At 31.2% G+C, this 24,224-nt stretch overlaps 10 protein-coding genes across 10 annotated transcripts, besides 3 other annotated features; 5 read left to right on the top strand and 5 right to left on the bottom strand.

Annotated features, from left to right (window-relative positions):
* Positions 1-1,094: 1,094 nt before the first annotated feature.
* Positions 1,095-3,089, top strand: TVAGG3_0586210 (microtubule motor protein; the record flags this gene model as incomplete). Its single annotated transcript, XM_001314546.2, has 1 exon — positions 1,152-2,561. The coding sequence occupies one exon, from the start codon at positions 1,152-1,154 to the stop codon at positions 2,559-2,561; it is 1,410 nt and encodes a 469-aa protein (XP_001314575.1).
* A 104-nt stretch (positions 3,090-3,193) lies between these two features.
* On the bottom strand, positions 3,194-4,117 carry TVAGG3_0586200 (phosphorylation of RNA polymerase II C-terminal domain; the record flags this gene model as incomplete). Its single annotated transcript, XM_001314547.2, has 1 exon — positions 3,256-4,110. One exon carries the CDS (start codon positions 4,108-4,110, stop codon positions 3,256-3,258), a length of 855 nt encoding a protein of 284 aa, XP_001314576.1.
* A 15-nt stretch (positions 4,118-4,132) lies between these two features.
* Positions 4,133-4,687, top strand: TVAGG3_0586190 (uncharacterized protein; the record flags this gene model as incomplete). Its single annotated transcript, XM_001314548.1, has 1 exon — positions 4,147-4,443. The coding sequence occupies one exon, from the start codon at positions 4,147-4,149 to the stop codon at positions 4,441-4,443; it is 297 nt and encodes a 98-aa protein (XP_001314577.1).
* Positions 4,688-4,819: 132 nt separating this feature from the next.
* Positions 4,820-5,704, bottom strand: TVAGG3_0586180 (serine/threonine-protein kinase IAL-related family; the record flags this gene model as incomplete). Its single annotated transcript, XM_001314549.1, has 1 exon — positions 4,820-5,704. The coding sequence occupies one exon, from the start codon at positions 5,702-5,704 to the stop codon at positions 4,820-4,822; it is 885 nt and encodes a 294-aa protein (XP_001314578.1).
* Positions 5,705-6,295: 591 nt separating this feature from the next.
* Positions 6,296-7,884, top strand: TVAGG3_0586170 (error-prone translesion synthesis; the record flags this gene model as incomplete). The annotated part of the gene is made up of 1 exon (XM_001314550.1): positions 6,302-7,828. The coding sequence occupies one exon, from the start codon at positions 6,302-6,304 to the stop codon at positions 7,826-7,828; it is 1,527 nt and encodes a 508-aa protein (XP_001314579.1).
* An 18-nt stretch (positions 7,885-7,902) lies between these two features.
* Positions 7,903-7,946: a mobile genetic element.
* Positions 7,947-7,962: 16 nt separating this feature from the next.
* On the bottom strand, positions 7,963-9,800 carry TVAGG3_0586150 (uncharacterized protein; the record flags this gene model as incomplete). Its single annotated transcript, XM_001314551.1, has 1 exon — positions 8,576-9,703. The coding sequence occupies one exon, from the start codon at positions 9,701-9,703 to the stop codon at positions 8,576-8,578; it is 1,128 nt and encodes a 375-aa protein (XP_001314580.1).
* A 310-nt stretch (positions 9,801-10,110) lies between these two features.
* TVAGG3_0586140 (WD repeat-containing protein 53 family) lies at positions 10,111-11,084 on the bottom strand (the record flags this gene model as incomplete). Its single annotated transcript, XM_001314552.1, has 1 exon — positions 10,184-11,068. One exon carries the CDS (start codon positions 11,066-11,068, stop codon positions 10,184-10,186), a length of 885 nt encoding a protein of 294 aa, XP_001314581.1.
* A 181-nt stretch (positions 11,085-11,265) lies between these two features.
* On the top strand, positions 11,266-14,581 carry TVAGG3_0586130 (HSP90/HTPG type heat shock protein family; the record flags this gene model as incomplete). Its single annotated transcript, XM_001314553.2, has 1 exon — positions 11,266-13,611. The coding sequence occupies one exon, from the start codon at positions 11,266-11,268 to the stop codon at positions 13,609-13,611; it is 2,346 nt and encodes a 781-aa protein (XP_001314582.1).
* Positions 14,582-16,175: 1,594 nt separating this feature from the next.
* Positions 16,176-17,216: a mobile genetic element.
* A 1,090-nt stretch (positions 17,217-18,306) lies between these two features.
* TVAGG3_0586110 (uncharacterized protein) lies at positions 18,307-21,135 on the top strand (the record flags this gene model as incomplete). The annotated part of the gene is made up of 1 exon (XM_001314554.1): positions 18,307-21,135. One exon carries the CDS (start codon positions 18,307-18,309, stop codon positions 21,133-21,135), a length of 2,829 nt encoding a protein of 942 aa, XP_001314583.1.
* Positions 21,136-21,383: 248 nt separating this feature from the next.
* TVAGG3_0586100 (regulation of choline O-acetyltransferase protein) lies at positions 21,384-23,222 on the bottom strand (the record flags this gene model as incomplete). The annotated part of the gene is made up of 1 exon (XM_001314555.1): positions 21,384-23,222. The coding sequence occupies one exon, from the start codon at positions 23,220-23,222 to the stop codon at positions 21,384-21,386; it is 1,839 nt and encodes a 612-aa protein (XP_001314584.1).
* Positions 23,223-23,759: 537 nt separating this feature from the next.
* Positions 23,760-23,797: a mobile genetic element.
* Positions 23,798-24,224: the final 427 nt, after the last annotated feature.

Raw genomic sequence — 24,224 nt, 5'->3', positions numbered from 1 at the left:
ACACATTATATAATGTTTTCGACCCAGAAGACTAACAATTTTCCGAATAAAAACTTCATTTATACTAAACATCTTCAGGGCTAGAGGGCACGAAGTGCCTGGAGGCCCCACTACCTTTTTTTTTTAATATTATATAAAAAGTCTCTTTAATATCTATATTTCATATTTTTATCGATTTTTAAAGTTTTTGCGAAAAGTATTCAATTATTTTTGCTATTTGGTCGGGTAAATGTCAGATTTGCGACATTTTCTGATATGATATTCAGATTCTACGTTGATAATAATGCTTATAGAACCCTCTTGCTATTGTGTCAAAATTGCGAAACGATAGCAAAAATATCTCGCAATATCAAAATTGAGATATTGATGAATTATGCATTATAGAGATTAAAAATCTGATTTGTGAAAACATCTCATCAGTTTCTAGCTAATTCAAAAATCTTTACTATCTTATTCGATTAAAATGAAAAGGGAATAGTTTCATTATGCTTTAAATGACAGCCTTATAATATAATCATAGTTTTCGCTCAATATGCAGCATTTTTTTTTCGAAATCTATGGTCAATATCCTAAATACTGATTGCTTTGCATTCATATCTCTTACATTTTCTATACCCACATCACTATTCATTGCTATTCCTATCTTTTTCATTTTTGTTTGTTTCTCATAATTTCTCAAAAAACATGATAACTTGATATTTGTAAATATCATACTTTATAACGTAAATAAGAACTTGACCTATTAAGAAAAGCAGTAATGAAAAGAAAATCTGAAATTCATAAAAATTACAAGTTTCTGATGACAATTAGCTTAATTAAACCAGGTACAAGATTATATAATTGTATTTTCTATCCAATTATCCATATAATATCTTATTCAGAAAAAATAACTTGATCAATACCAAATGATTTTTTAACTAGTAAATAAAGTATTTTCTTTACACACACATTGTATATCATAGTTTTTTTTTGGTTTCGCAAAACATCCAAAAACAAATATGCTATAAAAGTGACAATTTTAGCAAAACGAAACCCTTATAATCAATGATGATTAGCAATAACTTATAATTTTAGTGAACGTTTTGAATTTCACTAAAATCTTATAAAATCTGATGTTTCAGCTTGATCATTCAGTAAGCACCTTAAAATTAATGCCTCCAATATCACCACGTGGTGTACCAAAAACGCCTCAACCATTAAATATGTCAAATTCAAACGCAGCATTCTTTAAAAAATCAATCCCTCAAACTCCATCAAGTGAAAGGGATCCAGAGTCAGACATAAAGGTATTTTTACGAGTTAGACCAATTCTTCCAGGAGAAACACAAGCAGATTTGCAGATCAATGAGAATACAGTAATTGCCAAAGTTCAGCAAAAAGATAAAACATCAAAACATCATGCAGAACGAACTTACTCATTTACTCATATTTTTAAGCAAGAATCAGAACAAGAAGAATTATTCCAGGAAATCGCTATGCCACTTCTTAAAAAGTTTATACGAGGTTATGACGCACTTCTATTTGCATATGGAGCAACAAGTGCAGGCAAAACATTTACGGTTAGAGGAACTGAGCAAAATCCAGGTCTCATTCCAAAAATGGTAAGAACTTTACTTGCAGTTGAACAACCAGTAGATGCAGAACGTGGTTTATTTGTGTCTTGCGTGGAAGTTTATAACGAACGCATTCATGATCTTCTTGGCGATACAAAGCAGCCAATGCGTATTTCAAAGGATGGTTTTGGCTTTACAGTCATCAAAGATGCTAAAGAAATCGAAATCAAAAGACTTGAAGATTTGAAATCAATTTTATCAACCGTTGATAAAGCTAAATCAGTATGTGCAACTACATATAATTCTCAGAGTTCAAGATCTCACTGTGTTTTTATGCTCAAGTTAATTTCAATTCCTATTGATCCGAAGACCAAGCAAAGAGTTAACGATATTTCAAAAGTTAGTGCTTCAAGGCTTTCTATTGTTGATCTTGCTGGTTCTGAAAGAGTCGATCCCCAAGATAAGAATCAAAAAGCTGTAAATGAGGCAATTAGTATTAACTCCTCAATGTTTACACTTGGACAGTGCATTAGGATGATCAGGCAGACAAAACTTGGCGTAAAAGGTCTTAAGATACCATACAGGCAGTCAAAGATTACAGAGCTTTTTAAGGACTTTTTCGATCCTGTTACATCACGAAAAACATATTGCTCTATTATAATCAATATTTCTCCTTCGACAAAACAGATATCAGATACTTTATTTGCACTTCAATTTGCTGCAGAAGCTGTTGAGTGTAGAGTTGCAGCTGATGATGTAGAGGAAGAAGATTTAGTTGTTGGAAAAGCCCTCAACTTCTCAGATGAATCAGAAAATGTTGATGATAATAACAACGATGCTGAAGAAGAACAGAATGAAATAGAACTCCTTAAATTAAAAGAAGCAAAGATTAGACAAGAAATCCACTCTGAATTCCAAGATAGATACAAGAAAATCACAAAAGAGTTTGAAAACAATATTACGCAATTGAAAGCTTCTTCTGCTCAAGTTTATCCATGCAAACTGTAAGCGATGCTTGCTCAGAAGGCTCAAGCTGATGCTTACAAGAGATCTTTACTTGAAGCAAAAACAGAATTAGAGAGATTGCAATCAAAGAGCAAAGAGTTAGATAAGAAAGTTGAGGATGTCGAAGTTGAATTGAAAGCCATGATTGAAAAATGTAAAATTGAAGGCCAAAAGAATAGACAAGTCACAGAAGAGCTTGCAAATATGGAATCTACAAATACTAAACTTGAAGGTGCTTTAGAACAAATACATCAAAAATTATTAGAGACCCAAACTCAATGCAGAAAAGAGTACGAAGAAGAAATGGATGAATTCCAGAGAAGAATCAAAGAAATCAATTAATTGTTTTGTTATGATATTAGTTTTATTCATGTGTTGTTATAAGGGTAAAAATTATGCATAATTATTAATTGTTCATATGTCAATATCACAGTTGCATATATCATATGTGAATGTTATTGAGCTTACATATATGCAACTGTTTTAATCTATTGATGAATACCATATTAGAATATTCTACCAACATCGTGTCATATATACCTTATTACTTTCGACATTACTTTTGTAAACTGTAATATTATAATGTGAAAGAAAAAAATCATTTATTTTGTTATCTAAATGTTCATTAATCTTTAATAAGAATTTGTGTAAATGTATATAAGCTTTATTTATAAAAAGAAATAACAATATATTCTGATTATAAGAGATTTTTCAATTCTTCACTCTTAAATTCTGTTTGGTTGATATAGAAATTCACACTTCCATACCTAGTGTTACAAATTGGACATGTTCTGCAGGCTTCTTCAAGTATTGAAAGACAGACAGGGCAAATGTAACCTCTGCTGATCATTTTATGTGTATCAGCGCTAGGGGCCGAATACTCAAGCGGCTCAGGTGCTGGTAATGCCATTAAGTCTCGTACGGTTGTTGGTGGTAATGAGAATAAATATTGAGCCAAAGCAGCGCCCATCTTGATTGTCTTTGAAAAACCATGAGTAAGATCGGCAGCTTGGCTGAGGAAGCACAATCTATTTGAATTTAAGAATAAAACATCGATTACGACATCAAGCCTTTTAGCAGCGAATAAAAGATTATCGTACTGTGAGCCAGTCTCAGGAGAAACTGAAAACGCAAGTATTCTCTTTTTGATGTTTTTATTAGGTAAATTATTCATTAAACATAAAGATTTTGAAAGAGCAACATCAAGACGAACATGTGGTGTTGGTGGTATACTAGCTGATCTGCCATTAAATTCTGCAATCTGAATGATGATATTTTCGAAATAATTTTTAATTTGTTCTTGGTTTGTTGGATTGAACTTTTGATTTATGACATCTTTTGTACGGCCAGGTTCTGGGAAAATGAATTCGGCATGACTTTGGTTATAAGCTAATACGCAAGGTGGAAGAATACAATCTGAAAGAATCATTTGCTTCAAGTACAGAAACAAATGGTTCATAAATCCATCAAACTTAATATCTTTCATTTCCTTCCATTCAAGAGGATTGACATCAATTAGAATTGCTAAAAATTCATGAGTTGCGTCGTTCATGATTTTTTTAGTCAAATTTTTCAAAAAAAGAAGCAAATGAAAAAAAAGTCATTAGCTCCAAGACCTCATAGCACTGTTTTACGTGCTAATTCTCTTAAGGTCATCTCCAAACAAGATAGAAGTAGCATATCCGAAATACCGGTTATTACTTCTCCGCATTTCGACATTATTCCACAATACGAAGTTGTTGAACACGAAAACCAAATCGACATAACAAAATCCATTGTAGAACAAACAGTTAAAAAGCAATCACCTCAAGTCGAAAAAGATGAAAAATTTTTCATGCCATTCTTTGAAGTTGATTTCCAAAAATCAGTGTATTCATATGATTAACCATAGCATTTATATACCATTACATTATTTAATTTTCATAGAATTAATTCTTTGAACTTCATTGTATATTTCTTTAGTTTATTAGGTAATCCACTCATTTTTTGTTTTTGTTGGAATTTGAACTTTACTATCCCTTGGTAAGGAAGTATTTAGAATATTGCTGTATTTTTTTTTTATTACCGAAGGTTCCGGATCTTTTTATGTATGCCTCAATATTTTAGTTCATTTTCCAAACCATTCCGTTACTTAAACATTAGTTTTTCAAATAATTTTTTTTATCAAATTTATTTCAAATTTATTTCTCAACACGGTTCTCTATTATTTGAATTATAGATTATTAACTTTTATAAAACATACAAAAATATTGTTTATTTCTCTATATCCATTGAAGTATCCATGGATGAGATCCAACCTCACCCAAAGATATACGCTTTGTAGGATCTTTTTGCAAAAGTTTCTGTATAAGATCTTTTGCTAATTCTGGCATATCATCTGGGAACTTAATATTTACAGATTTGATCCTCTCGATTGTTTTATCGCGTTCAGGCTCTTCAAATGGAGCATTTCCTGTTAAAAATTCATAAAGTAGAACACCTATTCCCCAAATATCAACAGCGAAATCATACTTCTCACCATTGAGCATTTCAGGTGGAAGATAATCAAGAGTCCCGCAAAGAGTTGATCTTCTGTTAGTATTTGAAATAGATGCAGACCATCCGAAATCTGAAATTTTTAGGTTGCCATCTGATCCGATTAAAATATTTTCTGGCTTGATATCTCTATGGATAACACCTTTAGAATGGCAGTATTTGATTGCTTCTACAATTTGCATTATGTAAAAAGCAGAAGTCTCTTCATCGAAACGATCATTTTCTCTAAGTATTTTAAACAACTCACCATTTGGTGCATACTCCATAACTAGATATATTTTAGCTTTGTCGTAAAAAAATCCGTATAATCGAAGAATATTGGGATGTCTTAAATGAGATTGTATTTCGATTTCGCGTCTAACTTGGTGTTCTATTTCTGCTTTTGCTAAATGTGACTTGTACATTACTTTAATAGCAACAATGAAATGTGTTTTCTTTTCTCTTGCGAGATAGACTCTTCCAAATTTCCCAGTTCCAAGAGGCCTTCCAATTTCGAAATCATTGATGGACCAATCACTTTGTTGTCCTCTAGACATCAACAATTCTAACTTTTGTTGAGCGAGAGTATTCTGTGGTCTGTTTTCTCGCCTCAACATTGTTGATGCTGACATGGAAATATGTTAAACGGCCACATTATCAACGGAATAGTATCCATTTCGCAGAGAAATATTATTATTTTACCAATTGTGGACAATATACTTGTAAAATGCTTCATTTTAAAAAAGTTAACAGAATTAAATCTCATTTTGAGTTTCAATCCATACTTACATATTTTCATCTAGGAAGTAAATGATGGTCCGAAACAGCTCCAAGAATGTCTCTATGTTAGTTAAATACCAACAAATTTAATTCAATTTTATTATTGGTAATCAATTTGATCAATTTATGCATTTATATATAAAACATAATGCATTCATTAAAGTACTTATAATCTGGGCATTGTGTTCAAGATATTTTGGATTCTCTCTTCAATATTTCTTGAGTGAGATTCTTAGAATAAAGTCAGAATATAGAGCTATTCAAAATGAGAGGCTATTCATATCTTGCCTTTAATAATATGAATAATTAATTGGATGGATGTCATCGTAGCTCTTTAACTACTTTAACTTTAGCATAGAAAGGCAGTGTTACTTATCTTTCTATCATAAATGGCCTTCCATTTTGAGAACAATTCCATTCTTTTTTTAGTTTTTTTTTGGTAAAAAAAAATGAATGATAGGAAAATAGTAGAGGCATTCAAAATGTATCAAAAAAAGCCACAAAGATCTGCTGTTGTGGCCTTGAAAGAGTACCTTAATGCTGTCTCTGATCAAGAAGCAATGCTTGAACATATTATAAACGAAATCATGAAATTGATTGGCGACGAAACAAACGTTGATAAAGAAATCATTGAGAAAGTACTTACCAACATTCAAAAGCAAAATTCAATATCTCATCAAGTTTTTGATTTTCAATCTGCATTCGACGCTCCTAAGTTTGAATTCGATATGAACACACAAAACCTTGTTCCATCTACTCAACCAAAGTCAATTCTCGGAAAAGGACCAAGTAAAATCTCTCTTTACAGGGAAAGATTTCAAATCTTAAAATATTCACTCATAAATTCCAAAGCTTTCGCCAAATCAGCACTTAAATTCTGGTCAGATGACGATGGAAGCCTCTCAATCGTTGATATTGCAACTTTAGTTAGTAAACCACACGATTCTACAGTAGTTTTTATTGGAATTCTTGATTACGAAGGCGAGGTATACACAGTTGAAGATGAATCCGGCGTAATAAATCTTGCAATTAGTCCAGAATGCCAATTCTTTGGAGGAATTCTTCCAGTTGGCTGCATTGTCGTTGTTCAAGGCAAAGCATTAGGTGATTATGTCAATGCTCTTGTTATTGGACATCCTCCTGCTCTTACAACCAGTGATTTCATGAACAAATTCTGGTCATTACCATATGATCCATTTGGATGGAACTTAAATAGGGAATCAATGAGTAATTTGCAAAGTATCTTACATGAAGAACATGAAAATGCTCTTATTCTTGTTTTCTCTGATGTTTGGATCGATGTTCCATCATGTGTAACAGAATTCAGTCATGTTCTTCAAAATTACGACAGTTCTCCACCAAACATGATCATATTGTGTGGTAGCTTCACTCAAAAACCACTTCCTTTCAATGGAATGAAACAATTTGAAAGAGATTTCAGAAAATTCATCAAAAAGATCTCAGATGAACATACAGCAATGATACAGAACTCCAAGTTCGTATTTATTCCATCGTTAACAGATCCAGGAGCTCCAAAAGTCTTTCCAAGACTTCTTTTCCAAGATTCAATCAAAAACATGTTTCCTGAAGCAATTTTCATGTCAAATCCATGCAAGATAAGATTTTTAAGTAGAACAATAACTGTATTCAGAGATGACATCATGTCCAGACTTGCAAGAGCTTCTCCACGCACTGTTCCTGAAGAGAATGAGCACGAAAACTTGTTAATTACAATTATTCACCAAGCTCATTTAACTCCAACAGATCTCGCACACGCACCAGTTGCATGGGAATACGACCACACAATGAGATTGTTCCCTGCACCAGACTGCTTGATTCTAGCTGATGCAGCAGCACCATGGAGATCTGAAGAAGGAGATACAGTTGCCTTCAACCCTGGCCAATTCGGAAATGGAGGAACATTTGGTCTTTACAGTCCAGCTGAAAATACTTGTCTTCTTCAGAAACTGGCTTAATACATATATATATAAATCTTGTAAACTTATATTTTTTTGTAAATAATAAAGAAGAAAACTATATTAAAAGTTTGTGTAATTTGTTTGTGATGATATTGTTTGGATGTCTCTCAGATGAAAAGCCAAATCCAGATTCTGGAATCAGTTAATGATGTTATGATAATATGGCTCTTCAGAGGTCAGAGAATGAAAAACGAGTTTATGGTGGAACTAAGTTCGTTTTATTCATTTAAGCAGCAAATATATGTTATTTTTTATACAACTTTATTAAAAAGTACCATATTTTCTTAATTAAACCTAATTTTCCTCCGCAATTGAAAAACTCCCAAAATGTTGAAATCAATTACATATATAAAAACTTAATCGTATGGAAACAACGGAACTTCTTATTACATATGGTGCAAATATCAATGAAAAAAATTATTACGGAGAAACCACTCTTCTTATTGCAGCCTGTAATAACATTTCTCAATTCAAATTTCGAAAACTCAAAATACATTAGAGCATTTGGATCCAAAAATAATTGTACTATTTCTGCAGATAACTGTGCATCAAAGTAGAACCATTCTTAACTATCAGAGCCAAACAGATAGTCATATGGCTGTACGAATTTGTATTCATGAATCCATATACAGACGTATTCCTCATAATAGCACAGAAATTTGATACCCTTGAAGGAAATTTAAGAATAACAACCTAAGAAGTAAATAAACTACTGAGAAATATACAAACAATTTATTAAAGTCATTACCATAAGAGGTAATCAATATATAATCTGACATCATATGAATTAATTCCACAGTTAAAAAGTCTGTTATTAGTAATAAACAAATACTTTTTTTCTGGTGTATATGTATGCCATAATGATGCAGATTGAGATACAGTAACATTAACACAGATGAAATCCATTGGATTAATAAATCCGCCACGATTTCCATGCATTGCCATAGCCCACCAACCTAATCTGGAACCAAAAGTGTGAACAACGTACTTGGATGAGATTAATTGATATAATCCACACTTCTTTGACTCATCATCGTCGTAAACAAGTGTTGAATTGGCTTTTTCTGGTATTTTCGCACTTCGATGAGTAATAATTTGGAATTTTTCTGGAACTCCACATCTCCAGAGTTTCTGATAGTATCTTGATGATGACACCATCTCGTCATCATCGTATTCTTTAACTTCTACAGCAAATTCATTTTTCAAATTTTGACATCTATTTTCTGGCTGATTTTTTGATCCAAACAAATAATTTCCCAAGTAATAGGCAGCATGGAACCCAAATTCGGCTCTTAAGAAGGGAGCAATCGAAAAATGAGTGTAAATAGCTTGTGGCCACGTAATATTATTTAAAATGATGTTATTGTTTTTGTAACCTAATTCAGAGCAACTAAATGTGTAATCTGTCGATATTACAGTTCCTTGCATTTCGTTTCGGATGTTAAAAATTACACTTGGTAATTTAAATGGAAAATAACTGTGATTTACATAAATATAGCGTTCCGTTGCGATTGCAATTGCTAATGCGTGATAAAGCATCGTCATTCTATCTTCTAATTCGTAATTTTTTACATCAACGTAGATATATCCGTCAGCATTCAATGAAGAAACTGATTCTTCGTATTTTTTAATCACTTCTGATGCATGAACAATCTCGTAACATGATACTTCACTTTTATTATTATAGCAATCAACAAATCCTTTTGACCGTGTTGGTAATTTCATATGAGATTGAGCGCGGATGAAATCTACTAGTTTACTATCTTTCTTCACTATTGGAAAATCGAGATCAAAATCAATCTTTGAGTAATTTTTAATGTAATCATTCTTATTTTGAACGTAAGATCGTGATACAATACTTCTATCTTGCATTGATAGTTGTAAGCATGCAAGAAGTAACAAACTTAAGATTATTGCTAATCGAAAAAAGTTACCAACTCGCATCTGAATTTTTTACCAAGAGAATTATACGACCAACAATAATTAGTTCATCACTTGATTTATAAAAAGCAATAAACAATAAGATTTCAAAATATCCAAGAACGAAGTATTTATTTTAATAATTCTCAAAATCTATTTGAATATGAGTCCTTGTTTCAAATGTGTTTTACGTTGAATATCTGCACAACATACACTTCCAATGCATTGCTTGATGATGACATTGTTATCGATAACAATTACGGAAGAATATTTTTTAAATTCAAATTGATAAAAATGTTTGGAAATTTGATGCTATTCTCACTTCCACACTTAATTCTTAGTTAAATTAAGCTATCTTTAAAATAATATATTTTTTGAAATAAATAATATCTAAATTCTATTTTTTATGATATAAATATATATACAAAATGATTATTGCTCTTCTTCATGGTTTGTGAAGTCATCTGGTGTAAATATTCCAATTGATCCGGAATCTGATGTATCTGCAACAGCAACGAAGTTCTGATTTGCAGAAATCATCTGAATCTTTTCTTCTTCATTTCCTATAACATCTATTACGTGCATTTTCTCTACATCCAGAACCATCAAAGATCCATCAGCTCCGCCCGAAACAGTGACCTTTCCAGAGAAGCAGGGAGCAAATGTAATATAATGTACAGCGCCTTCGTGTTCGAAATTTCCTGATGCAACGATTTTTCCATCAACGAAAATGGAAAGACCATTTTGAGTAGCTGCAGCAACAGTATTGCCTTGGCATGCAACACAGTGAACAACTGCGGGGTTGACTTGTTGTCTTTGGTTACTTAATTTATATGATTGGAATTTTTTAGATGATAGGGTCCATTCACCTACAGATAAGTCAATATAACCAGCAATTATTTTGTCTTTGTTCTTAAAACAAAGAGAATTGCATACTGGTGGTAAAATTGGAGAAGATTGCGGTTTTTTAAGTATGCGCTTATCAGTAAGAATGATATCATTAGACATTGTTGCTACAGCTATTACAGAGTCATTGATTGCAAAATCAGAAATTTCACTAGGTGCCTCGAAAATTAAATTTCCGGAATTTTTTTCACGAATGTCATGTTTAAATATAGATGCTTCTGTTGCTGAGTATACAATATTGTCATCTGCGACCTTTACACCGATTAATGCGTCATCTCTCATGAATTCAAAAATTTGAGTTTGTTTTTGGATATCTAATACTGCAAATTTACCTTCATCACATCCAACAGCAACCATATTACTTGTTCCTTTGAAACAATCAATGCTATCTACAAGATCTCCAACATCCATTATTTTTTTGCTCTGGATTTCTACCTGAAATTTTAATTAATTCCCCCTAAAATTTTCATTTTTCTGTTTTGTTAAAGTATATCGTAGATCACATACTTATATTCCACTTTTACCATTAAATATATTCCAAATTTTCAATATATAGTCCAAAAAGTCGATTTGACCGAAAATAAAAACCGCTCTTTATTTTTTTCAAAATGTTTCAAGTTATCTTTTTTGCAAAGGCCTCTCTGAGCGCGGCACCTGGTCTTCCTAAGAACAAGAATGTCCAGTTCATTGATGAAGGCCTTCGTGGACGCGTAGAGCATAATTTTTCACCAGATCAAATGAAAAGTATCGAAAACAAAGCAGAAAAACACGAATTCGAAACAGAAATTTCTAAATTGATGAATATTTTAATTGACTCACTTTATGAGAACAAAGATATCTTCCTTCGTGAAGTAATTTCAAATGCAAATGATGCACTTGACAAAATCCGTTTCCAAGCAATCAAAGATCATAAAGCACTCGACCAAGGCAACAGAGAGCTCCAAATTTTGATTGATGTCAATGAAGATGATAGAACAATCACAGTTACAGATACAGGCATTGGTATGACAAAACGAGACTTAATAGAGAATCTTGGTAGGATTGCACGTTCAGGTACAAGCGAATTTAAGAAAATGATTCAATCTGGAGATACATCTTTAATTGGCCAATTCGGTGTTGGTTTCTACTCAACATTCCTTGTTGCCGATAAAGTTACTGTTATTTCCAAGCACAACGATGATCCAAAACAATGGATTTGGACAAGTGATTCATCAGCTCAATATACAATCGCAGAAGACCCTCGTGGAGTCACTTTAGGACGTGGTACACAAATTATCATGCATATCAAAGAGAAAGATTACCAATATCTCAACAGAGATCGCTTAATTGCAATTGCTCGTCATTATTCCATGTTCGTCGACTTCCCTATCAAGATTTGGCAATACCACGAAGAGAAAATCTGTACAGACGAGATCCCAGAAGCCGAATCTTCAGAAACAACCGAAGATGATATTTTTGATAGCCAAGATACGGTCAAAGATGAGGATTCTGATGAAGAAATCGTTACCATTGCCACACCTGAAGACAGAGCATCACCAAAGAAGATCGTTTGGGAGTGGGAACAGATTAATAATCGTCAACCAATTTGGATGCGCGATAGGAACGATATTAGCGAACTTGAGTACAACGAATTTTATAAAGGAGCATTCAAGGATACTAAGAATCCTATGTTTAAGATTCATACTTGCGAGGAAGGTCGAATTACCTTCAATGCCTTATTATACATACCATCAACCGCACCATCTTCCGACAAAATGATGCAACATACAACACGAAACGTCAAGCTTTACGTCAAAAGAGTCCTCGTTTCCGATGAATGGAACGATGAATTACTTCCTGACTACTTACACTTCATTAAAGGCGTTATCGATAGCAGCGACCTTTCTTTGAACGTTGACAGAGACCATCTTTCAAAGGAGGGTACATTAACTTTAATTAAACGTCGTATTACAAATAAAATCATCTCCGAGCTACAGCATTCATTCCAATTCGAACCAGGCTTATACTTCCAATTTTACAAGCAGTATTCTGCAGCTCTAAAGTACGGAGTTATACAAGATCAGAAGAATAAAAATTCTCTGGCCAAACTTTTACTTTTCTACACATCTTACTCCCCGAACTCTATGGTAACCCTCGACGAGTACGTTAGCCGCATGAAGACCGGCCAAGACAAGATTTACTTCATTGGATCTGCCAACAGAGAATCCGCCGCTGTTTCACCTTATCTCGAGAGTTTGTATTCACGCGGCATCGAAGTAATCTTCGCAATCGAGCCAATCGATTTGTACTGCCTTGAAAGAATGGATACTTTCGATGGCTACAAGTTTGAGAACCCCGAGACACAAAACGACAAAGGTTCTTTGACAAAGGACTTAATGGCCTGCAATTTGACTCAAAGAGAATGGTCTGTAATTCAAAGATGGTTCAAAAAAGTGCTCGGAGATAAAATTGAAAAAGTGTCACTTTCATCACGTCTTAAATCTACTCCAGCAATTTGTACAGCTACAAACTGGGGTTACACAGCTTCCCACGAGCGTCTCATCAGAGCACAGACCGTTTATGACCAGAAACTTACAGATAATTTGCAGATGAACAAAAAGATCCTTGAAATGAACCCAGAACATCCAACAATCATCGAATTGTTCGATAGAATAAAGAACAATGAAAAAGATCCGCAATTAGTTGAAGACGCCAAGTTAATTTTCGAAACAGGTTTGTTGGCAGGCGGATTCACAATCGATGGTGTACTTAACTATACATTGAATGTATTTAAGATGCTGGGAAGATCAAACGGAATTGAACAGAAGGTGAAAGAATTCGAGGAAGCAAACAAAGTTTACTACACAACAATGGAAGACGAGTTCAAGGCAACAACTAACATTCCTAAGAGACAGAAGCCTAAGAAGGCTGATAAAAAGAGAGAAACAAAACCCGAAAACGTCAATGAACCCTAATATATTAATTTTTATGTAAATTATATATAAAACAAACAAACAAAGTTTTTTTATTTTTTATTTTTTTATAACATTGCATCATTTTTTAAGTCCCACATTATTATAAAACAGTTGACTATAGAAACACTCAGACTTATTTGTTATAGTTATATATAATGAAAATAGTTGAAGATAGCTTCATATAGTCTGTCCTGATAAGGAGAATTGCTGATGATTGTAAAAGAATATTAATACAAGTTTTGATATTTCATATGCATTTGAGATGGCTACTGTATAGTCAGCCGTTTTCAATCCCATTAGCCGTTCTGTAACCGCTGGATAAGATGGTGCAGGGTAGTTGGGATTCTCAAGCACAAAGTCAAGGAGTTTCCTCTTCTGAGTGGATCCTTCATCTAATGCCACGCATACATACGGCATGTAGCTTATTGAGAACCTATTCATGATCTTCTTATGTACGTCATTAGCCGTTTGAATCATAATCTCTCTGAGCTTGTCTCTCTTATAGTGAGGGATCATATCTGTAGCAACCTGAGCTGGCGCCTTATTAGCAACCCTTGTTGCTGTATAGCCAACCAAGAATGAATAAACAATCAAGTTATATAATTCTTCAGATTCTCCAACTAATAAACTAATATTGTTTTTTGCTAAAACAACTACTAATCTAGTGAAGATTCCTTCAACTGTGTATGTACCGGGTTGTTCTAGATAATTTTCGGGTGAATTAAAAAAATTTTGTATGGATTCTTGTCTTTGGTTATCAGGAAAGCATACATGTAGCTTCCCCTTCGCAATACTTTTTTGAGCAAATCATCTCTTTTTTGGAAACCACATTGAAATGTGGTTCCATCTTGCTTTGGGACCTCTGCTGTGCATCCCATAATATAATGTTTGCTAGACCGATCATAACTAATTCTTCGATATTTTCGGTCATCGCCTGGGTATGAATAAAGCTCTAACATAAAACAAAAAATGAAAAAATATATCATTCAAAATTATTTTGTTGTAAAAATTTTTAAAAAATATTATATAAATTAAATAATTAATATTTACTCAAAACGATTAATATTGAAAATTTGAATTTGAATTTAAAATTTTTTGAAACTATTATAATTATCAATTTTGTATATTAATCTGTAATTTTATTTTGAACACGCACCATGTTTGAATATACTCTCTGAACAAAATGTATGGTGCGTATATTTCAATATACGCACCGCTATATCTCCCATTGAATTTTGAGAATAATGATCGATTTTTGATATCGCAAATCACTTTTGCGTATTCTCAAATTACGCACTACACAAAAAATTCAATGAGTTTGCTAATATGAATACGCACCAGATGAAAGATGCATATATTAGATGTTTTTAAGTTAGTAGTATGATAAGTTGCTAAAATTAATAACCATTGTAGATTTTTTAAGTTCCAAAAAAATTTTGAAAAGGAAAAAATAAAGTAAATAGATACGTTTTTATTTTTATTTTTTTTTAGAAAAAAATATAAGTGCGGAAGTGAAGTGCGAATAATTTTTTGTTCCGCATATGGTTTTTGCGTAAATAGCGCACCCTTATTCTTAAGAACAGAATTTGACTCAAAAATAACAAAAAGGTGCTTACTTTTTTCATTTTTAGGAGGAAATCAAGAGATCATGAGTGAATGTTTAAAATATCAAAAACCAGATGAAGAATGCATGAAATATGCAATTATTTCACACAACATTGATTTTGTTACTTTCTTAATGAATGAATATAATATAGAGATTGATTTATTTCCTTGCGAATTTTATAATAATCTTGATTCAATATTAGTTTATTTCGATCAAACTAATAATATTAACAATTTTTTGTTTATTCAGCCATCCTTAATATTCCATCAATTTGTGAATATTTCCTCTCACATGGCACAAACATCAATGAAAAAGATAAATATGGTAAAACTGCTCTTCATTATGCAGCATATAATAATAGTAAAGAAACTGCCGAATATCTTATTTCACATGGTGCTAACGTCAATGAAAAAGATATATATGGGAAAACCACTCTTCATTATGCAGCAATTACAAATCATAAAGAAATCCTCGAACTTCTTATTTCACATGATGCAGACATCAATGAAAAAGATATATATGGGAAAACCACTCTTCATTATGCAGCAATTACAAATCATAAAGAAATCCTCGAACTTCTTATTTCACATGATGCAGACATCAATGAAAAGGATATAAATGAAAAAACTGCTCTTCATTATGCTGCATTAAATAATTGTAAAGAAACAGCCGAACTTCTTATTTCATATGGCGCAAATATCAATGAAAAGGATAAAAATGGAAAACCTGCTCTTCATTATACTGCATTAATTAATTCTAAACAAACAGCCGATCTTCTTATTTCACATGGTGCAAATGTAAATGAACAAGATGATGAAAAATCAGGTCTTCATTAATCATTACATTATAATAGTAAAGAAACAATTGATCTTCTTATTTCACATGGTGCCTTCTTTACAGTTCTGTTTTTTTCCAATACTAAGATTAAATTTTTATAGCATATAAACAAGCGTCTTAAGGGTGCACCTGTATGTACGTTTATTTGAGAGGAGGAGGATTACCCTCTCAATTTTGAGGGATTCGTTAGTTTATTTTCTCGATGAATATGCAATAAAATTTGATTTTTACCTTATCAATATACTTCATATAATATACACATGTTCATGTAAAAACTTTTTTCCAAAATCCTCAGGAATTAAGGGATTTTTGAATTTTAAGAATTTTTTTCGAATTTTTTCGAAAAAAAAATATTTTCAGAACAGCCTTAACGGCTAAGATTTAGGAACAATGTTCAGTATCAAAAAGAAAGGAGGTCTGATATAGACAACATATATCGTTGAAGGGTGAAAAAATCTCTAATATTTGAGCCCAAAATTTCAAATTTTAATTTTTTGAAAAAAGAGGCCACCCGTATGTACGTTTATTTGAGAGGAGGAGGATTATATTTTTGAAAGGGTGAAACATTATGAATATGTTAATTATATAATAATATGTATTATTATAAAAAAGAAAAAATAAAGCACGTTAAAATTTTTCTTTCTTGATTTTTTACAAAATCTACTTAGAATTATGCAAAATATGACTAAATAATTATAAATTTCAAGTTAAATTTTAATTATGATAAATAATTTAAATTTCAAAATGTCAAGTTCAGTTCGACTATGTATGTAGTAATTCCTCAATAAAGTGCCAAAACCCTATTAAAATATATGAACATTTTCAACATTTTAATGTTTTTATTTAAAAATTTGATGGAATATGAGCTTCAAACAATTATTATGTAAATAAAAATAATTAAATATATGTATTTATTCGTATTACAACCGTAGTAAGTCGATTCTTCCTTTCTTCTACTGAGATTTGAATTTGATTTCGAATTGTAAAGAGATTCAAAGGGAAAATACTAGCGGATAAAAACTACCTCCATGAAAGGGTCATAATGGACTCAAGTTGTATTTTTTGATATTTTTTGCTTTTCGAGCCTAAATAGGTAGCCAAGATAATGCCTAAAAATAAGGTTCTAAATTCTGAAGTTTACATGATCCTCTCGTGTGCACCCTTAATATACTATAAAAATTCTCATTAAGAACATTCTCATTATATATGCAAAAGAATCGAACTTATTGTTATAGCATTTGACAAATAAATCAAAATTTGATCTCCAGAAACAAGTTAGCAAAAAGAAATGAAAACAAAATAGAGGTAATATAGTGTATAGTTTTGCAATGAACTTTATTTATGTTAGTGTTGCAGTATATGAGTTATTTATTGAATTTTATTGATGAAATGCGTATTGGATTTTCGATATTTACATTTGCACTATTTTTCTCACCGCTTTTCATGATGTTATTGAGTGAATTAGAAGAATGAATATTGATGCAGCTATCATTGCCAGTTGTAAAGAATAAATAATTACAAGTATTTTCTTGAATAAAACTGTCACATATATCAACACTTGATGATGCAGTTCCCACGATGATTCCCCAGTCTCCTTTATGAAAATTTTTGATAATATTTATTCTAGAGAGTTTGCATGTCACTTGACAGTTGTAAAAGAGACATTCTGCATATTTGGCAATTTTTGGTGCAATTTTGCTATTTTCTGACAACTTCTCAATTTTTTGGTGCTCTATAACTTGCGAAAAATACTTCGCCGTAAAATAAACCCGTTTTTTCTTTTACGACCTCTTTTGTTAAAAAAGTGTCAGAAAGAGGGTTAAGCGGAATATAAATCATATCATATGTTTAGTTAACCGTTTAATATGCATGCTAAATGCCTAGTGAGAGAATATCACTTATTTCTATCGAACCATACAAAGAAATAGAAAAAAGACAATGCAAAATGATCTTTCCAGATAATTGTGTAGCTTGATGATACATTCCAGAATAAAAGAATAATGATAACAATATTGAGAATTGCTGATGGATGGGAAAGAAAAATTAATGCGATTTATAGATGGTTTCTGATTTAAATGCTTAATTAAATAAAATTTATCTATTACCAATAGATGATCTCAATTACATATTATCAATTTGAAAATTAGAACAATTTTCCTTAATAAATTTGACTTTTCAGTGAAAATATAGTATGGACTTGGCATTTATTCTTTTATTTTAGAATGCACGTTATTAAATTTTCAAAATCTTTTATGTACCTGTTCTCACCAACAGGTTTTACTGATATAGTACGAGGGCCTAATGTGATATATGAAGCCCCATCCACTATTGCAGCTTTCAAGGAAAGAATAGAATTAGTTAAGGAAGAAGAAATTAAATTACGAGAAAAAATCAAGAAACTATCATTCAAATCCAATCAACTATCATTATTAATAGATAAAACGCTCCAAGAAAGAGAAGAAAACCCAATTGTTTTAGGTCCTTTAAAACCCGTTATTCCTCCATTGGCAAATATTGAAAATGCAGCAGATAAAATACTTCAAAAACTATTGTTACAGTCAGATACAACGCAAATATTAAACTATCTCAACGAAAATCCAATTTTTGAACAATTAATATTTTCTCAAAAGTCAATTTTTGATGATAAACTACAACTTGCGCTTACTCATGCTACACCAGAAGTTCAGATACTGTTTTTAAACAAAATGACAGAGAGATTTACTAAAATACAAAACTATTTCACAGATACACTTAAATTCATTACAGATCTTGCACATGAAAAAGAACTAATAGATATGTTAACTACTCCTAATACATCTGAAACAGAATTTATGAAATTTTATTTTTCACAATTAAATAAAATTTCTGAACGTCTTAATTTCGATTCCTTTAAAGTAGTTTACACGTGTTCTGAAGGAGAGACTCTATTTTATCCAGATCTCAATCAATCAAGGTTTATTGACATTGATGATTCATTATCTGGCCAATTAATTCATAATGATTGTTACGATTTTATCAATGATCCAACAGCATCAAGAAGCTTTGAAATAACATGTGAAGCACCTATATTTAATACAACATCAGCTCATTGTCTTCCTTTGCATTTGAATCAGATGCATGTTGCTTTGTGTTTGTTGTTTTCGAATAGAAGAGTTAATTCCATTGAAAAAGAGTTTATTTTAGCAACAATGAATTTAATGAAGCCATTGATATCTTTATGGAGATTTGCATTCTTACATGCTTCTCCTTTCTCATATACGAAATTAGCCAAATCAATTTCGAATTTGCGAGAACATGAAAATTCAGAAAATGAATTGTTTTCAAATGTCTCAAAAGAAGCTTGCTATTTATGTAATGCGAAAGTTTGTAGAGTTCTAGCTGTTGAAGGTGCTGAAGTTGATTTCCCATCGCTTCCGATTTTACCTGCTGAACCTTCTCTCATTAGAGAAAGTTATGAAAACAACATTGTTAATGCAATAAGAAATCCGAGATCTCAATCTTTTTTCAACAAAAAATGTGATGATGAAATAACTTTACCAAAAATCACATCACTTTTAGTTGTTCCTGTCAAAACATTGCCTGTTATTTTAGCTATTTATAATCCATTGTTTTCTAATGAGTTTTCTAATATAACTGTTGGAATGTCAAGATTGTTTGCTGAATCTTTATCTCCTTTATTGTTGCAGTACAAACTTAGAAGGCAACTGAATGTTGCAAAGAAAGAGCAACAAAGAGAATTAGGATCTTTTCCATTTTCTTCTGATTTTTTGTTGAAATTTACAAAAGAAATTGGAAAAAGCGATTTCATTGAAAATGTTTCGAAATTTTTGAAGATGGAAATCAATATTTTCTTGAAACTAGATGATGATTACTACGAAAACATCATAACGAAAGAAAAAACTGAGAAAGAAAACTTGACATTGGAAAATGAAGAAGAAGATTCCGAAAATTTGAAGATTTTTCATGTTGTTTCACATGATAAAATGATTTATTTGAAAGCAACTTATGCACCTCAAGAGGATGAAGAAAGATTTGATAACCATATTAATTGTTTAGAGACATTTGTTCTTATGTTATCTGTTTATTTGCAGAACAAAGAAAATGAAAAAGTCATCAAAATAATTGATTCTCTTTCAAATCCAAGTGATGAGAAAATGTCTGAACTTTTGGAATGTAAAATCACATCTGATAAAAAGAGTATGAGATCAGCAAGTGTTACAGCAAGTGTCTGTGATGATGGAACTCCTATTTATGTTGCAAGTGATAAAAAACTTAATGATAAAGAGTTCGAATTACTTGAATCTTATGCTGAATGGCAAGCTTTTGCTAAATCTCATGAAAAAGAGAAAGAAAGGAATGATGTTTTAGTCGCTGCTTTTATAAGAAATAAAGCAACAGATGTATTCGATTGTGATGTCCATATGTTGTCTGATTTCTTGACTACAGTAACTTTTTCGCATTCTGAAGGAAGTTTTGCTCCAACGAGAATATATGAAACTGTAAATTCTTTGTTGATCAATCCAACTTGGAAAGAAATGTTTAATGACACAGAAAAGGTTATTATTGGTTTGTTGGCTGTTACTTATGGTTGTATGGAACAATGGACAAAAGTTGATTCAAAAAGTTATCAAAAAGAAATTCAAAAATTGCCTATTTACTGTCACAAGTTTGCTTGTAGAGTTATTGACCAATTATGTACTAATTTAGAAGAAAATGATGTTCTTCAAATATTGGAAACTATCAAAGATTATTCTCTTAATAAAACAGCAAGTGAGGAGTGTTTGATTATTGCTAAACTGAAACTATATTCCTTAGATAATTACAAACCAAGTATTGTTGGAAAAATCGCTGTTGGAAAAGCAATTATTTATGTTTCACAATCAATTTTAGCAAGTTTAGATCCACAAGCTTCAGTTGAAGAAATGAACACAAAATATAATGAAGAATCATTGAAACAAATCTTGTTTGCTGCTGAAAAAGTTTTAATTCCAATGCTCACATATTTATCTTCTAAAAATACTGCAATATTAAAGATGCTCTCTAATGTTAGAGAATCCATGAAATTGCTTAGATCAAAATGATAATCCATTCTTAAGAGGCTTCATTTTTCATTCCATTGTTAAGTTATTTTATATTTTTATGTTTTAATTTACTTGATGGTTAATCTGAATAAAATGTTAATACTTTCTAAATATGTTAAAGTTTACCTATTGTAATTATAGATGGTTCATAGAATTATATAAGAAAATAATATCTCGCAAAAATGTTTTTAGGTTTTGCACAAGGTCAAAGATGAATAATAAATAGATATTGAAACATATAAATTATATTAGTTTGGTAAATAATCATTTTGTTGATCATTTAACTCTATATCATTATCACTCTTATCTTTATTAGAGTGACGTTTCTTTCGGATGACAATTACTGTAATGATAATAGCAGCAATAATAATAACTCCGACAACAACACATGGAATTACAATTTTGATGATATTGTTCGATTTGTTTGTGCTATTAGATTTTTCGTCGGTTTCATTGTTATTATTACTATTATTTATAATATTGTTATCATAGTCATCAAGTTGTCTTACATTTAGATCTGGATCTAATGGATCACGAACAAAATGCATTTCGCTCAATTTCACAGTTCGGCAGAACAACTCTGGATGAACACATGTAATATTCGTATAACCTGAATAGTAAGTAGATTCTGCTGTTATTATTTTGTTTGGATTTTCTTTGGTGCAAGTAAGATTTGTCTGATTTCCATAGATATCTTTTAATTCTGGAGTTATCAATGTAAAACTTTCATATTTGTTGCAAATATATTTTCGACAGTATGCATATCCTGGAATCATAGCTTCTCCTTTTTCACAATATGCTTCATATGGAACTTTAACCATTGTATAATCAAAAATATCGTGATGGCATAGCCTATTCTTTTTCAATGGGTTATAAAACTCTTGGTTAGTGCACAATTTTTCCCAGTCTCCACTACAATCTGATCCACGTTGGAGACCAAAATCCAAAGCAAAATATTTAAAATCAAATCCAACATAATCGGGCTGATAATAAAATGGAATCATTTGGTATTCGTCTTGTTGTTTAAGATAATGTTTTGGAAAGACAAGTTGTGGTGGTCCTAGAGCAAAGTCTTTAATTGGTTTGCCTCCAATTTGGGATTCTGGATTTCCCCAAACTAATGGTTGTGCCATTGACCAGTTGCATATATAGTTTCCTGTGTCTTGAAGTATGGCAATTGTTGCATCTGTAATTCGTTCAAATTTCATTCCATTACTTTGTGTAGACATTCCAATATTCAAATCTGAATAGAATCTGCTTGCTTTAATATGAAAACCCTTTGTATCAGGGCCACCACCATCTTCTATTTCGATACCTGATGTACAATTCTTATCATCACCTTCAAATACATCTATACCATAATGTTTTTGTGCGAAAATATGAGAATATGGTCCAGTGATAAATTTGTATGTTTTTCCATACTTTTTCATTGAACAGAATGCTCGTCTCTCTGGATAAAACAAAGTAGAATTTCTATAATGATAGTTCTGTTGTAATGCATATAATGCATGTGTAAATTCATGAAACATTACATTAGCAAATGCACTTGTGTTTGTTTCAAATTCTGAAACATAATTTGGAAGTTCAAGGTCTTTGATTAGCACATGGGCTTGCAGAGGGCGTTCGAATTTATCACGTGTTAATGCACCTGCCTTGGCAATTACATCAGATCCTCTTGGATACCTTATAATTTTTACAAAATATTCAATATCGTAATCTTGATTTGGAGTTGGAATGACTCTGAGGAATTTTTCGGCAAATGATTTGAGATTATTCATTGCAATAGTTAGATTTGTTAAATCTTTGTTAGAAACAATCATTTCTTTTGTGCATGTTACACTTTTACTTGAGGTGAGTTGAATAACTTGACCTACTTCATAACATGAAAGTGATTCACGGAGTTCGCCTGTGATGTAACTGTAGTTTAACTTGATTCGGATGTTCTTCCATCCACTTTCGTCAAGATTTTGTCTCGTTCCGTATGGATAAGTATCAACAACAATAGGTTCTGGCAATATAAGTTGTCCATCATCTGTAAAATATGCGTTATCGAACGATTTAACAAGCAAAAACAACATAAAAAGCATTTTTTATTTTAAAAATTTTATTTCTTTCAATTTTTCCGATAATCTTATAACATAATTAAATTGAATCGGGTTTTGATATTAAAGTAAAGACTTGTTAATATATTTAAATTCATTTTTATAATGATCAGGATTAACCTTATTGTATTGATTAATAACAATTTTATCTGATTTTAAATCGTATATTTTAAAAATTATTCTTTTACCAATTTTAACTATTTTTGAAACGTAAATATCGGATTTTTTACAGGATTTTCCTTCATCGTCTTTGATAATGCTAATTAATGATGAACAAAATGATTAATTATAAAGGAATTATATTCCTTTATCCTTACAGAACAGTGTTTTTAGCTAACTTTTATTCAGTAATTTATTCTAATCTTTTGCATTTCTTCTGAGCTGGATATTAGTATGAAAGATGATAATGTAAAAATTACAGACAAAAATATTTAATTTAAGATAAATTTTACCAATACTGAATATTTAATTTGTCAAGAAGTTATCGCATGAATGAGCTATTTGGTCTTCTTCGATTTCTTCTGTTGTAAACAGAAATTCATCAAAAGTGACACCTCAGAAAAGCTAAAATATTGAATTTTTGGAACTTTTGATAGAGCACGTTTTTAAATATTAATTAAAGTAAATGTATATTTTGTAAAGATTCTTTTTAATAAAAAAATAAAATTTTGAAGAAGAACACAAAATCTTCTGAAAAATAATATCACATAAACTCATATTATTTTCTAATATATAACTATTTTATATAAAAATCAAATTCAATGATCTTAAAGCGAAGGATAAACCTCAAAATTTACGAATATAAATGAGTGGGAATATAATGCTTATCTATCATAAAACCATATGAAATATTCCCACTCATTATATTCGTAAATTTTGAGGTTTATCCTTCGCTTTTAAGATCATTGAATTTGATTTTTATATAAAATAGTTATATATTAGAAAATAATATGAGTTTATGTGATATTCTTTTTCAGAAGATTTCAT

Source organism: Trichomonas vaginalis, chromosome II, assembly GCF_026262505.1.
Source record: "Trichomonas vaginalis G3 chromosome II, whole genome shotgun sequence".
Classification (NCBI taxonomy): domain Eukaryota; phylum Parabasalia; order Trichomonadida; family Trichomonadidae; genus Trichomonas; species Trichomonas vaginalis.
The sequence above is the reverse complement of the archived record's forward strand: the minus strand, read 5'-3'. Positions and strand labels throughout refer to the sequence as shown.